This window comes from Vanessa tameamea, chromosome 14, assembly GCF_037043105.1.
Source record: "Vanessa tameamea isolate UH-Manoa-2023 chromosome 14, ilVanTame1 primary haplotype, whole genome shotgun sequence".
In the NCBI taxonomy this organism is placed as follows: Eukaryota; Metazoa; Arthropoda; class Insecta; order Lepidoptera; family Nymphalidae; genus Vanessa; species Vanessa tameamea.
In genome coordinates, this window is record NC_087322.1 from 3,197,169 (window position 1) to 3,211,350 (window position 14,182).

Genomic DNA, 14,182 nt, shown 5'->3' on the forward strand with positions numbered 1-14,182 from the left:
CTTACGAGCCTTTGACCTAGGGTTGGCAAATAAGAGTAAAGTTAAAGTTAGTAAACCTACTCGAAGTATCAATAATGTAAAAGTGAGGGAAATTAGAGCTAGTTTCAATCAAACTTACTTGGTTTTCCAGAGGCGTTTTAATATTTTAAAGATTTTTATTATTTATGTCATATTATAGTCAACAAGAAATATGGGAATTGCGGTATAACTAATACGAGTTTACAATTAAAGGGGTTTTAAAATAAAAGTATCAACCCTAACAGTAGGTCAGTGACCAATACCTGCCATTGTCTGTCATACCATCATTAGTGGTTATTAATAAATGTGAACTCTATGATATATGGTTTTACATGCACTAATTTGATACCCTTTATCCATTTTCAAGTGACCTCTCTTTGTATGCTAATTGTAAACGTTGGTCATTCATTTTACATTGGGTTCCGTTAATACTTTGTAGTTTTTATGTATTGCTTAGTTCACCCGATAATCGATAAGGTATTACAAGTTATGGTTACGCTTACATAAACAGAGAATATTTTTTTATTTCTATTATTGTATTGCTTCATACAAATAACTAAATAAATGTTTTTGCTGAATGTGTAATTTTGAGAGTCAATGGAAATATGTAATAACTTGCATAATTATGCTTCGTCATGATTGTTGATTTTTCCATGCATTTACTCGCAAAACCGTTAATCAAACAATGGAAAGCCATAAGGTTAATATTTCAATACTTCCAGGGTATTTTGACAATTCAACTCTCATGTTTTGACTCTGGATTAGGTTAACAGAAAGGGACTCTTAATTATTTAATATAGCAATAATTTCGTTCAATAACATTATGGGTATAATTTCAATAATAGGTTTGTTGTTTGTTTCACCCTACTGATAGGAACAAACAAATAATACAGAATTCAAAAAGAATTGTAGCGTTAAAGCATTTAAATGATTTCTATTATTATTGCAGCAATTACTTTTATTTCATATTAAATAAGTATATAATTATAACGCCTGGGAAAATATTAGTGATAATTAGTGATTAGTTACTAAACAATGTTTTATTCTACTCCTGTAAATTTCAAATCAATGATGTCATAAAAAGAAAAAAATAGTGTTTAACTAAACACCCGATAAACCGTTTATAAGTAGTTAGTTATTATCCTTTTATTATATTGGTTTAATATCTGCTTATAAAATAAATATCGTCAGTCAAATGCCAAAGCTGTTATTATCTTCTTTATGACTAGCATTAATAATTTAACAGCTTGAGTACGCTTTAGACTAAGCAAACAAACAGTTTTTCTGCTGAAATCAGTACATGTGTACAATCATTATATATATTATCGTGCCGAGAGGAATGGAGAAAGCGTAAAGTGCGCTGGACCGCGACGTTGAGCGATCAACACGCGTGGAGATTTGGAGACAGGTAGTTACAATGTTTCAGTGTTCGTGTACCAGGATCACATAAGTACGAAAATCTTCTGTAGTCCTGAACTATAATTAAAAAAATAAAACTACGGAATTTTATAATAGAATCAATGCAAAAACAACGAATCACGTTTTTATGTTAAAGTTAGCGTCCATTAAAAGAATACAAGAGCAATCAATTGACTGAACATATTTTAAAAGGCTAGTGGACCTAGACCATTAAGACGAGTATGTACTAGATGTAATTGGATTTGTCAGAAATCATTAAACTATTTTTTTGTTAGTTTAGGTCAGAGCTTTTAGCGTACCAATAACACGATCAACTTATGTATAATATTTAAAATTAAAATCATCATGTTAGTAAATTTCTTAATCGTTGCATAATTTATTATATAATATTGGTTGAGTTTCCATGATATAGTATTTCGAAACGTATATTGTAATTTATTTATTTATTTAGCATTTTAAAGAAATTATTAAAATAGAATATGAAGACGGAATATAATTAAGTTAATTAAAGAATAGTTTAATATAATAATAGTAAATAATGTCTCGCAAAGGGTAACAATATTTTCTACTTACAGTAAATGGAGTTAGTATGACGTAAGATAAATCCAACTACTAGTTAAATTTAGTGGCGCTTGTCCGAATAAAAATCTAATAATTTCGGCTTGTTCGAATAACGTCTTCAAGCATAGAAGTTACAGTATATGAGCTCCACGACTTCACTTCAATTAAAAAATATATCACTTTAGTGCAAAATATAATAACACAAATCTTGATAACCTACAAAGCAGTTCAGTATAATGTACGTTCATTTGCGTCGTGGTCTTTGTAACCTTACGTTGGTATTGTATTTATAAAAATGAATTACTTTTGATACAAAGCTTCTCGTCAAAGGATTTTTCTAATTTTATTTAATTACATTTGTAATCAGAAAGCGTCACCTAATGGAAAAAAAAAACATAAAAGATATTTTTTAAATTATGGTTTTTAATGATACTCGATCACTTCCCACCTTTCACACACTTCAAATGAATAAAGTGCAGACTTTTTGGTCTTAGAATAACTCATAAGTCAAGGACACCAACATAGAAAGAAGGTTTTGTACAAATTATTATCCTCAGTCGCAAAATAAAACTTCAAAATAAACTTATATATTGTCTTACTTCGTTGACAAGAACTCTATAAATGTAAAAAAATATATAAACATCATTCTAATACTACAATGCCAAAGTGTACGCGAATCGAATATAATTCTAGAATTTTCATGTCAATCAGGTTGGAAGTTTTTTCTGGCAATCTGGAAAAAACAAACCACTGTCTTAATAATTTGTGTGATTGTATTCAACAACGATTTTATTTTATTATTTTGTAGTATTTCAACACTTTCGTTTAATATTTTAGATGCGCAGTTTTTATTGTTAAAACTAATTTATATTTCTTAATTCAGGTTAAAGAAGTTCAACTTTTGACTTTTATTATTATTAGTATCAAATTGTATTATTGTAAATATCGAAGGCCACAGTATAGTTGCATAAGTGTTGCTGAATTCTCGAAGGGTTTATGCAATTACGGAACAGTTTCACCTTTTTTATCAATATTTATCTTCGAACTTTTTTATTTGTATAAGCTATAGCTAAGCTATATATTGAAATCTATTTCGTTTTCATTACATTATTAAAAAAGTGAATTAATTCAGAATGTCGTCAGTATAGAGTCTCCATTTGCGAATTCTATGTAAAAAAATGTCAGTGAATTAGACCGGCTCCAAATCAGCTCGCTGCTCTTGTCGCGGTCTTTGCGTCCCTCTTTTATATAAAACACCTTCAATAATGGGCATGCGCTGATAGCGTGACGTTAATCAAAAGTTAGCGTTTCAAGGTGTTCAAATGCAATATTGTTTAGGAATTTTGAAGTCTGTATCAATCAATCAACACATACTTTGCTTAATAATAACGTTAAAATCACTTTTGCATTGTCTTTTTTAATATAATATTAATTTAAATGTACATAGCCATTGGTTTGATATCTAGGCTCTCTGGTTAATGTAATAATATAATAAACCTAATATAATTTAATAGGACTTGTGTAAATACATTATATTACAAAAATGTGTATAAAACTTTTCTTGTTCCAACACTGTTTTGTCACAAAAATTTGTACCGGAACACAACACAATCTTGTCGTTTAGCGGTAGTATATAGTGCGTGGGTTGTATAATTACGAGGTCAAATAAACCAGATAAAATCAAGATCACTAAGGTAAGGTAAGAACTTTTAATTTATAATGACAAACTTTATTTACTTGCGCCAACATATGCTTGTGTTCCGTTCCACAAAATTATTTGTTGTGTTTGTAACGAAAAGGATGGCTCGCAATGTCAAACAATAAAAATCTAAGTAATATTATAAATTAAATAACAACAAGATACCAAAGCGAACTATAATGAAGGCGACGGCAGTGAGATGGATCCAGTCTAGAGAAAGCAAAGGCTACTAATAAGGAAGTGTTGATTTGTTGAGCGCTTACACAACGTGATCGATGTACTCAACATTACTGACATCTGTGTCAAGAGCGAACATTAAAATTTAGATTTATGTAGACTTAAATAAATGCTAAGAATTTAAATGTTATTTAAACTCTTGCCCTTCGTGATGGAATTGGCACGTCTTGCAGAATATGCACTAAGAATTGTCAAAAATGTTTTCGTAAATTTATAAAATTAGCGTTTTATTTTCCTTCAAGTGAATATGTGTATTTTTTATAAAAAAATAAATATTTTGAATCACAATTATGTTATTTTTGTTATTTGTATCAAATTAGATAATATGAAGCCTAAATATTTTATTTTTATTTCTCAATATAAATCTATAACCAAATTATACAGTTATCAATAAGGTAATTGTACGGAGACGAATTTGATTCAGTCGATGTTTTGCAATGTGGCCTTCTTTCGATTGTTTTTCATGGCTGTGTGAATAATCGGTTAATGTGAACTTTTTAGATTCATTCTCAGCGGGAGGCTTGATTGTTGCCTATGAGTTCCAACTTTACTTAAAAAAGGTGCGAGAATATTAGAAAAATAAATTAAAAATATAGATGCAATTGTCTCTGCTTCGATTTTAAATGTTTAAGATATTTAATTCAATTGTCAGATTTTTTTTACACTAAATATTTTTTTAAACGAAACTATTTATAAATTTGCTTGAAAGTAGCGGACCTACATTAAGTTTGTCAAATAAAGACTTAACCATTTCCATTGTCAGACAAATAGTAAAATTCTTCTTTTTTTTAAAGATAAAAATGGTAGTGATGTCACGACAATATTGATGATATATCAGAATAAATGTGTCTGTCTAATAATGGATGTTTTGTAGCTTAAGCCGTTCTATTTTCCAGTTCGGAGCAATTGTATTTTTAAAGAAAGTGCCGATATCTTGAACACTTTCGATCTTGAAGATTTACGTCTTTTGTTGATTTGCTTCACTTTCCAATGTACGACAAAGCGTCCTTTATCGTACGTTTTAGGGCTCATTTTACTCATAAACATTTATTATTCTCAGTTTTATGTCAAAATTTTTTCCTAGCTAAATCTACTGGTAACACGGATAAAAGTATTTTAAACACGGATAAAAAATATTTTGACTATTTACGTAAGATAAGTTACTAATATTCTAATTTTATTTTTTGAGCGTGCCATTTCGATCCGACTGGAGCATGTTGTCTTTTTACTAGATTAAACGACATAATAAGTACTAATATAACTCTATATGTTTTGTTTCAATGGTTAGCATAAATGCATAAGAGATCAGCAAAATTAAGGAAATATTTTATAAGCATTTATTGAATAAGTATTATCTAATAGTTACGCATAATAATATTGCAATACAGATGACATCGTGTTAGATCTTAAATTTATTTTATTCTGGAAGACCCCCCCCATAGATAGTTTAGACTAAAAAGTATAAACCACTTATTTCTTCGTCAATACATCGCCAGACACAGGATTTATCTAATTATGCGCTTAAACCGGAACACAGTAATACAAAAATTTGCCATATCGCTGATGGCGGTAGAATAATTGGCGAATGGGACTACCGATACGGACCTGCCCAAACAACGACCACCGCCCCCCCCCCTCCGTCCTGTCACCGAATAAAACACTATTATTCAAGAACCTTTTTATATTTTAATTGAATACAAATATATATTCGTAATTTAAACAAGTGTTTGAATATTTAATTTGCATTATTTGGAATTTCATATCAGATACAATCGACGTGACGCCTCGTGACGTAGATAGCTCACTGCACATTCGATTATTTACCAGATGTGTAATCTGAGACACTTACGCCCACTGTTACATCAAGCGAAAAATAGTTAACTATCGGATATTTTAGAAATGTTTTAAATATTTCATTTTGTTTTACAATTAGAAATAATAAATCGAGATGGCACACGAGCCTTATATCTTTAATGACCTAAAATTGTCTTTGTTTATTAATTCATGTCGTGTTCGGCGGTAAAGGAAAACACCTCGAGGAAAATAAATAAATTCGACCAAATTTGTATTTACCAACCCGTACTAAAACAGCAAGGTCAAATAAGTTCCAAGTCTTCTGATAATAAAAACATGCTTTTGCCCAGTCGTGGGACATCTATTGGCTGTTACTTGATTGTTTTTGTTATATAAAATTTTAATTAGTGCTATAAGTTATAATCATAGTGATAATATTATTTTACAATTATATTTAGTTATAAATAATGTTACTAGGTAATTTGTTGTGCAATATTATATTTAGATATATTGTATTCCTAGTATACTTTAAAGTTATGCTTTAAATACTCTTTATATTGTGTAAACAATTTATGGTCAGCAACCTTATGTAATTTTAATATTAAGAAGTTTTTCATTCACTTTCCCTGGACAAGTTAAACAAAAGTGAAAATAATATTGTAATTTGGGGTCAGCGGAGCGAGAAGCAATTAGATCTTCTTCGCTGTTAGCGTTACGTTGAATCACAATAGTTTCTGACGTTACACCTTTGGGCACTTTTATTATTAGATCAACGGTATTACCTTACGAAATATTGACTTGAAGCTTCTAAATCTGTATGTGTTATTTATTTATTGCATTTTTTGGGAACATATATAACAATAGTTTGATCTGTGATTTGGAATTATAAACGAACATTTTCTTTGCGTAAGAATAAAATATGTCGGATTGTTTGAATTAGGCACACATTATTTATAACAATATTATGATTCCAATTCTCACGTCTGCTTTTGTTTTTATACAGATTATACCAAACAATATATAATGTTACTTGACTGACAGTCAAGCTAAATATGTTCAAATCTTCGTGACAAATTTATTTGTATTTCTTCAATATATTACAATGGTTCATAATCAACAATGATAATTAAAATAGTCTAGATTCTAAGTAATGAAACTATGGGTGTTTAACGTAACATAAACATTGCGCTATGTCTTAATTAACATCAATATTTTAAACGGAATAATAGAAAATGAATGACGTGTCCTTGATAGCCTTAGAAAGCAAACATTTCACGTCTCCGTCTATTTCATTACGACAAACGACTCGCGTGGTCACTACACGCTGACAAGCAATTCATTTTCGTAACTTGCGCTTTCGACTTCTGTTCATTCTAATACGAAATACAATAGTGCAATCATTTTCATCACAATTATCTTCAAATTAATACCTTTTTAATAATTTGTTTTTATTCACGCAAATAATCTGTTAAACTTTAAAGCCTTCTAAACACAGCGTGGGTACTTTGTTTCATTAATGCAATAGACTTGAATTAATAACACAAAAGTGACTACATATGCTCTATTATTTGTTTATGAGGACAACACGAGACGACTTAGAAAAAGAAAATTAGCAAAATAAGTCGGCTCTTGCCTCGATTCAAAGCAGTGACCTTTGGACCTTATTTAAAATTAATCTCCAGTTTATGAAACAACTAGTTAATGTCAGATTTAATTTGACTTCAATCTGAACGCTCATTGGTGGCCTATTGCGACATCGACTGTCATCGACCAATTACCACTCAGAATTAGACTAAATTAATTAATTTGATCGACGTTTCTGAAACTAGCGATATGTGAGTTTTAATCCATTGTACTACGTTTGATATGTATAAGTAAAACGTATAAGCAATGTGAAATACTGTCGAACAATAGAGAATAAAATGAGCTTTATGATTATTAGTACGTCTATGTATAATTTATATGTATTCTTAAAGCTCTTACTAAGAAATCCACAGGATGTCTCGGTCGCTTGGGAATACATTTATTTAATTGCACGTTCACATGTACATATGTATTAGTTCATCCGATTAATAATTAAAACCAAAGAATGTACACTTGTAAAAAGAATATTATTCGTCAACGAATTTGGTGAGAGTTGAATATTTATCTCCTGTCTGGTAATAAAAACAGGGACATTAAATATTATTAACACATTATAAAAAAGAAACACAAAAGGCACGGATAATAATGGTGTAGAGATACTATCATCTAAAAAATATATATCTCGACATTCTAATAGGAATTATAGTAGATTTAGTAGCTTGGCTTAGCCTCTAAGGCCTTGGTTTGTTGCATCAGTTGTTCTCTGAAAGGGCGTGTGTACCAGAGTTCGTGTCGAACGTGCGGCGTGCTTTGTGTACTGATTGAGTACAGCCGGAAGAATATATAAATATATTTTGACATAACACAGTAAACTTAGGACGGTAAATATTATATAACATACACATCTGAAATGTATATTTAGCGAAAACCGGTTTAATCTGGTTTCGCTTTCATTTCTTTATAACAATTCTGTTATTTAGCCCTTTTATTGTTATAAGTCCTTTTCAGTATTTTAATTATAAATAGGGCTGGAGGAATATAATATTGGTCAGTCTCCTGATGTTTATTTTTATCAAGGGCCGCGAATCCCCTGAGTAGCGCTGGATCCGTTAGTAGTCCTACTTACTAACATTGTATAGATGACAATGGCTGGCGAAGATAAATGGCTGTATTATTTCACGTCTTCTTTAAAGTGATCAGTTAGTTAAAATTTAATTTGTTATATTTGTTCGATCACATTCATATTAATAATACAATAAGTAGACTTTGCTATAGCTAAGATTTTGTAGATAATTTTATTAAGGCGCAGTGTACAATTGTACACAAGCAAGTACACTACGGTGAATGGTTTTTAACATTCGGGCGGCGCTTATGTCGATGTCGATGTTATTTCATTGAAGGTAGTGTTGTAATACTGTGTTGTATAATGGCAATATTTTAAATAGTGTTGTATGTAATAGTTAACTGCAAAGTAAGTAAAAATGTAGAAATACTCTTTTTAAGTGTAGTGCATTTTTAGAATAATTTAAAGCTTTTGACCTAATTTAAGAATAGGTAATTTACCTTGTAATTACCTTTCATGAATAATTGGTAACTAAGTAGTATTTCGATACTAAAAAATATAATAAGTAGCGAATAACATCACATAATAAATTAATTATTATGTTATTTGATTTTTACTTATTGTATCGATTTTTCATTGTCACAACACTATTTTTAGTAGTGGGAGCGCAAGCGCATTCTGTCACGACCTGTGTCAAGAATCGCTACCATTAATAACCAGTCTTATGAAATTCCATCGCGACTGTCTTACATTGCCAGTTTTGTATCTGATGTAAGTTTTTGAAATGATTAAAAACACCAATGAATACGTAAGTTTTGTTTAAATATTTTACAAACAATAACGTGGTGCTGGCTTAATGTCAAGAGGGAAATAAAACAAGAAATGTTTGTTCTTTGTTTGACAAAATTACTTATTGCTCAAGTATATACATAAATAATGGGAGACAAAACGACTTCGTTGTATTATAATGACTTTTAAGCTTAGAGATGTTTTGAAATTTATAAATTGACCTAGAAAATGATTTACATTGCAGTACGTAATAACTAATAACAGTTTTCTATATTTTGTTAATATATTTATTATTATTATTATAAACAAAAGTACCAACAGTTAACATACAATTTTTACAAAGAGTAATTAAAGACTAAGATACTTTATTTGGTCAGTATCCTAAACCAACATAATTATACAATATTTGTTATAAAGGGAACCAAATCTAGGACCGTCGGCGATGCCTCTGCGCTATCACTACTCATCATTGGACATTGCATAAGCATTTAATTTTTAAACTTTTATAAATCGCGAATAGATCGTAATATTATAGATATTAACTTTAATTTGTAATACATTATGTTTCAATTTATCAATTGTTTTTTCTTATACCATGCATTTGACACTCCGTTGGCACGTATCTTTAGTTGCCTACTCCTTTGTTGACAGTTGAATGAAAAAAATCTCTTTTCTAGACAATAGAATAGATTATTTCATCTTAACTTATAGCCTTTTGCGTCATATCCAACACTACACCCAGCATCACACGTCCATCGGTTACCTCCTTTCTGTCATGGACGCTATCATTAATCAGTTCATTCTATTAGTGACTCCATATCCATCACTATATTTTTAACTCAGAGGTATTATACCTTTTGTTTATCACGTCACGTAGTTGAGTGAGTTGCAATAAAATCTTTAAAAAAAAAAAACAAAAACAAGTATGGAATAAAACGTTTTTTCGATGCAAAATAATTTCAATTTAGTTATTGTTTTCAATTGAAATAATTTTTAAGTAGTATTATTTATACATATATAGAACTAATATTGATATAATCTATAGTATTTACAAAAGGATAATTTACATTGATGACTTAAAAATTAAAAAAAAAAAGATTGACAAATCATAAGAACGTTGAAAACGTTTGACGGTATATGGAACTATTTTTAATGTGTGTTGAACTTGTATGCGTTGCGGATGAGATAGAAATAGTAAATATGACGATTGAAAAGTTCTTTGTATGTGTGTGTACTGATAAATTAGCGCATCTTCAGAAGTAGGGCAATCAACGAGACGTGGGTTAGATAAAACTACTCTTTAAAGGTCACGTATGAACGTAAGTCCTTGTTTAATGGTTGTACTTGTGAATAACTACCGCTCATTTTAATCTATTTCAATTAATTCTGTACGTAGAAATTTGTCGAGAAGAAGTACGGTCTTTATTTTAAGAAAAATATCTATAATTTAGTTGCGTTGATGGTCGATGGGGATTACCACGCATCAATCTGGTTTTCGTTTGGAATTTGACACACTAATTAGAGTTGTTAAACAACTTTGTATAAGTTAAGTGTTTTATATGATATTCGAAAATTTACTACCGAGAATCATTTTTTTTACGACTTGATTTGTGTAATGACGTGTTTTAATTTTAAAAATTGTATTCTATAAGTATATTGTAAATAATAATTAATAATTCCATTTTACATAGGAACTTATATGATTACAGTTTCTGTCATTGGGATTTATTCAGTATTGGGGTCAGGCAATTTGCATCTAGTGCTCCAAGTAATACTAACAGGTTTGAAAGCTTAATTCAGGCATTCAGCTTTAAGCTTCTCAAAGCTTTTAAGTGTAATGTTACGGTACTCAGTACTAGTTTATGCTAGTAGTTCAAAGATATATTGCTTTACGTTGTATATTAGAAATACGCATTGAAATAATTTTATAATAGTGTTTTAATGTATACTATAGACATTGTTTTAATGTACATATTAGACAGACAAGACAACTTAGATGTCTTAAAACATTATTCCTCTATTCGTGGAAGTGTTTATACCAGGCAAATAAATTAAAACATTTATCTTTTTTCACTGTTTTTTCTTGCCGTTTCTTCTCGCTAGAGGCTACTTTTCGAACTGGTGGTCGTGGTAGAATATTGACGATTGAAACACTCTTTAAGGATTCAAAGTTCACTTGAATAAAATACATTCGTTTTGATTGGATTTGACTAAGAATTGACAATTATGTTCGAAGCTCATAATCTTCGCGCGAAAACGGAATCCATTGTAACGTAATCTCTGTGACAGGGGATCACGCAGTAAAACTATACGGTGATATGTGAATTTGGAATGACGTATGTAAATGAAGATAATAATCACTTTAATGTAAACTATGTTCTCATTGAAGTGATTATTATCTATGTATTCTTATTAGGAGTAAGGAAAGATCTCTAAACTTTAATCTAGCTTTGTTGTCGTATTTAATATTTTGTAAGAGTTAAAATTGTTTTGAAAAATAAGTTGAAAGACACGAATGTTGTTAGTTTGTGTATACGTCGTCCGATCGAATGTTACATTGCGAAATATTATTTATATTAAATATATTTTGAGTCAATATTAAACATTTTTAAAAAGGAATGTTCACCACTAGTAAAAAAATTATTTATTTTCAAAAAAACCCACTTAGTAAATTTAATAATAATATTCGATATCGAATAATAATATTCGATAGAACATATTACAAAAAAATATTTCTGTAATGTATTTAGAATTGATGGAAAATAACAATTGCAAAAAAATATAATTATGTATCCCTTAGAGTATCCGCACAAACTTGAAGTGCTGTGTATTTATTATACATTATAAGTGACCTACGTCGTCCTACTGACCTCATGTTCGGAAGTTATTATGGAACTAACTCTTCAGGAGGTAATGTCGTTTGTTATTACCAACGTGTCATTATGGTCGGTAATTTACACACTTCTGATTACAGTTACGAATATATGTATTGAACTTAGGAACGAAATAAATAGATTAAGGTTTTCATGTGACGGTTAAATGTCTAATACAATAAGATTTCGTGTACATGACGCCGCAGCCGAGCCGCAGCGGTTTTTCTGTACATCTACTTGCGTAGCTTAACATATTAGCCGGAATTGAACATATATAACAGACTTTTCTTAAGGATTTTTTCTTATAAATATTTCTTTCTTAAGAAAGTATTTTTTGTACGATTATAATAAGTATGTACTTACCTTATTTTATTTATGTTTATTTTTTTTAACTCCACCCGTTTCAAATTTGTGTTTTTGGAAAAAAAGCATCAATTAAATTTATTATTAACAATTAAAATGATGCTTTTAATTAATTGAATAATCGAAGTTTTTAAAAATGTTATGTTTCATAGAATTTGTTCAGAGTAATGCAACACTGACAAGAGGTACGTGATGAATCTCGCAGAAAATACAACATATGTTAAAATCCAGACTTTGTATCTACTGTACCAGCTCGACTAGCGTAATTGAAAACTTAATAACAATTTAAATATCTTCTCACGTGCGTTTGAAACTGATAACTATCAAGTTCTCATAAAAACTATTAAGTTAGCGTTAGATGTAGTTCCGTGAATAAAAAAATCTGTTATCCACAAAATTGGAATAGATAGTTTATATACACAAGAGCAATTACTGCGACTGACGTCGAGGTACGTAAAAAAACACAGAAACAGTTATAATATAAAATCAATAACTAGATACATATATTGTACACGTAGAATTATAAATCTAATAATAAATACAAATAAACGAGTACCTGATTTTTTTGTAATGTATAACAGAAAATCCTAAACTAATATAAGAACAAACTAATACAAGATGCAGTGCGTTTCCGTAAATGTTTCAGTATATAATATTATAAAATTAGTAGCTACGTGATAAACGTCAATGATATGTTCTTGTACAAGTATAAATTTAATCTTACCATCATAAGGTCAGTTTCTCCAGTAGGTCTTTATACAAACCCGTCTCTACAGGTATCACCCACTCATCAGATATTCTACTGCCAAACGGTAATACTTAGTATGGTAGTGTTCAGGCTTGAAGGGTGAGTGAGCTGGTAACTACAGGCACAAGGCTCATAGCATCTTAATTCCAAGGGTTGTATTATATCCACGTCTACAAATGCTGTACGGACTACTTACATACAAAAGGTTTAATGAAATATAGCCAGTTACACTGATATATAACAATACAAATCTATGCATATAATAAAATTGGAGTGTCTGTTTGTAATATTAAAATAATCGCTTTTTACTAAGTGTATATGTATACACGGTACATATACCAAAATAGCATTTTTTGCAATTTTTGTTTGTGTGTTTGTCTGTCTGTTTGTTCCGGTTATTCTCTGAAACGGCTGGACCGATTTTGACGGGACTTTCACTGGCTGATAGCTGATGTAATAAGGAATAACTTAAGCTACAACAATAACTTTTTTGTTAAATTCAAACGCGCGCGAAGTTGCGGGCATTAGAATAAAATAATTCATGAGATTTATTTGCAAATAGGTATATATGTAAAAAGTTTTAACACAATATTTTCAACTACTTATCCACTTAGTATCATTACTTAGTATCCACTTGAATTTCACATATCTACTCCGAAGACATTAAATTTACCATTTTTTCACGAAGTCAATTGCTACCAATAGATATTGGTAGAAATCGGCCAATAATGTCAAAGTTGTTTATTCGTATCTTTCTGCTATTACCTATCAAAGTTTTGTGTTGCGCTTAAATTATTAAAACGTAATAATTGATTTGTAGTTTACAATCGAGGGCACATGTTTTGTATTACATTTAAATTATAATATTTTTTTTGTTTCAGGGTAATCTATAATCACGAAATGGGTCGGACCTACTAAAACGACTGCTACATAGCAAAATGATATAAATATGGAATCACCAGTCAGAATATGTTTAGGTTTGTACAAATATTTATATAATAATGTAATTAACAAAAAATAATGCTAGCTATTAT

The 14,182-nt window shown here is 29.9% G+C and overlaps 1 protein-coding gene across 1 annotated transcript in view; it reads left to right on the forward strand.

Moving 5' to 3' along the window:
* The window catches only part of LOC113398807 (uncharacterized protein), a 56,819-nt gene that overhangs the window by 25,042 nt on the left and 17,595 nt on the right, over positions 1-14,182 (forward strand). The window contains exon 2 of the mRNA XM_026637734.2: positions 14,030-14,125. Within this exon, the coding sequence (XP_026493519.2) occupies positions 14,098-14,125 (28 nt within the window). The 5' untranslated portion in view covers positions 14,030-14,097. The remainder of the gene's footprint in view (positions 1-14,029; positions 14,126-14,182) is intronic.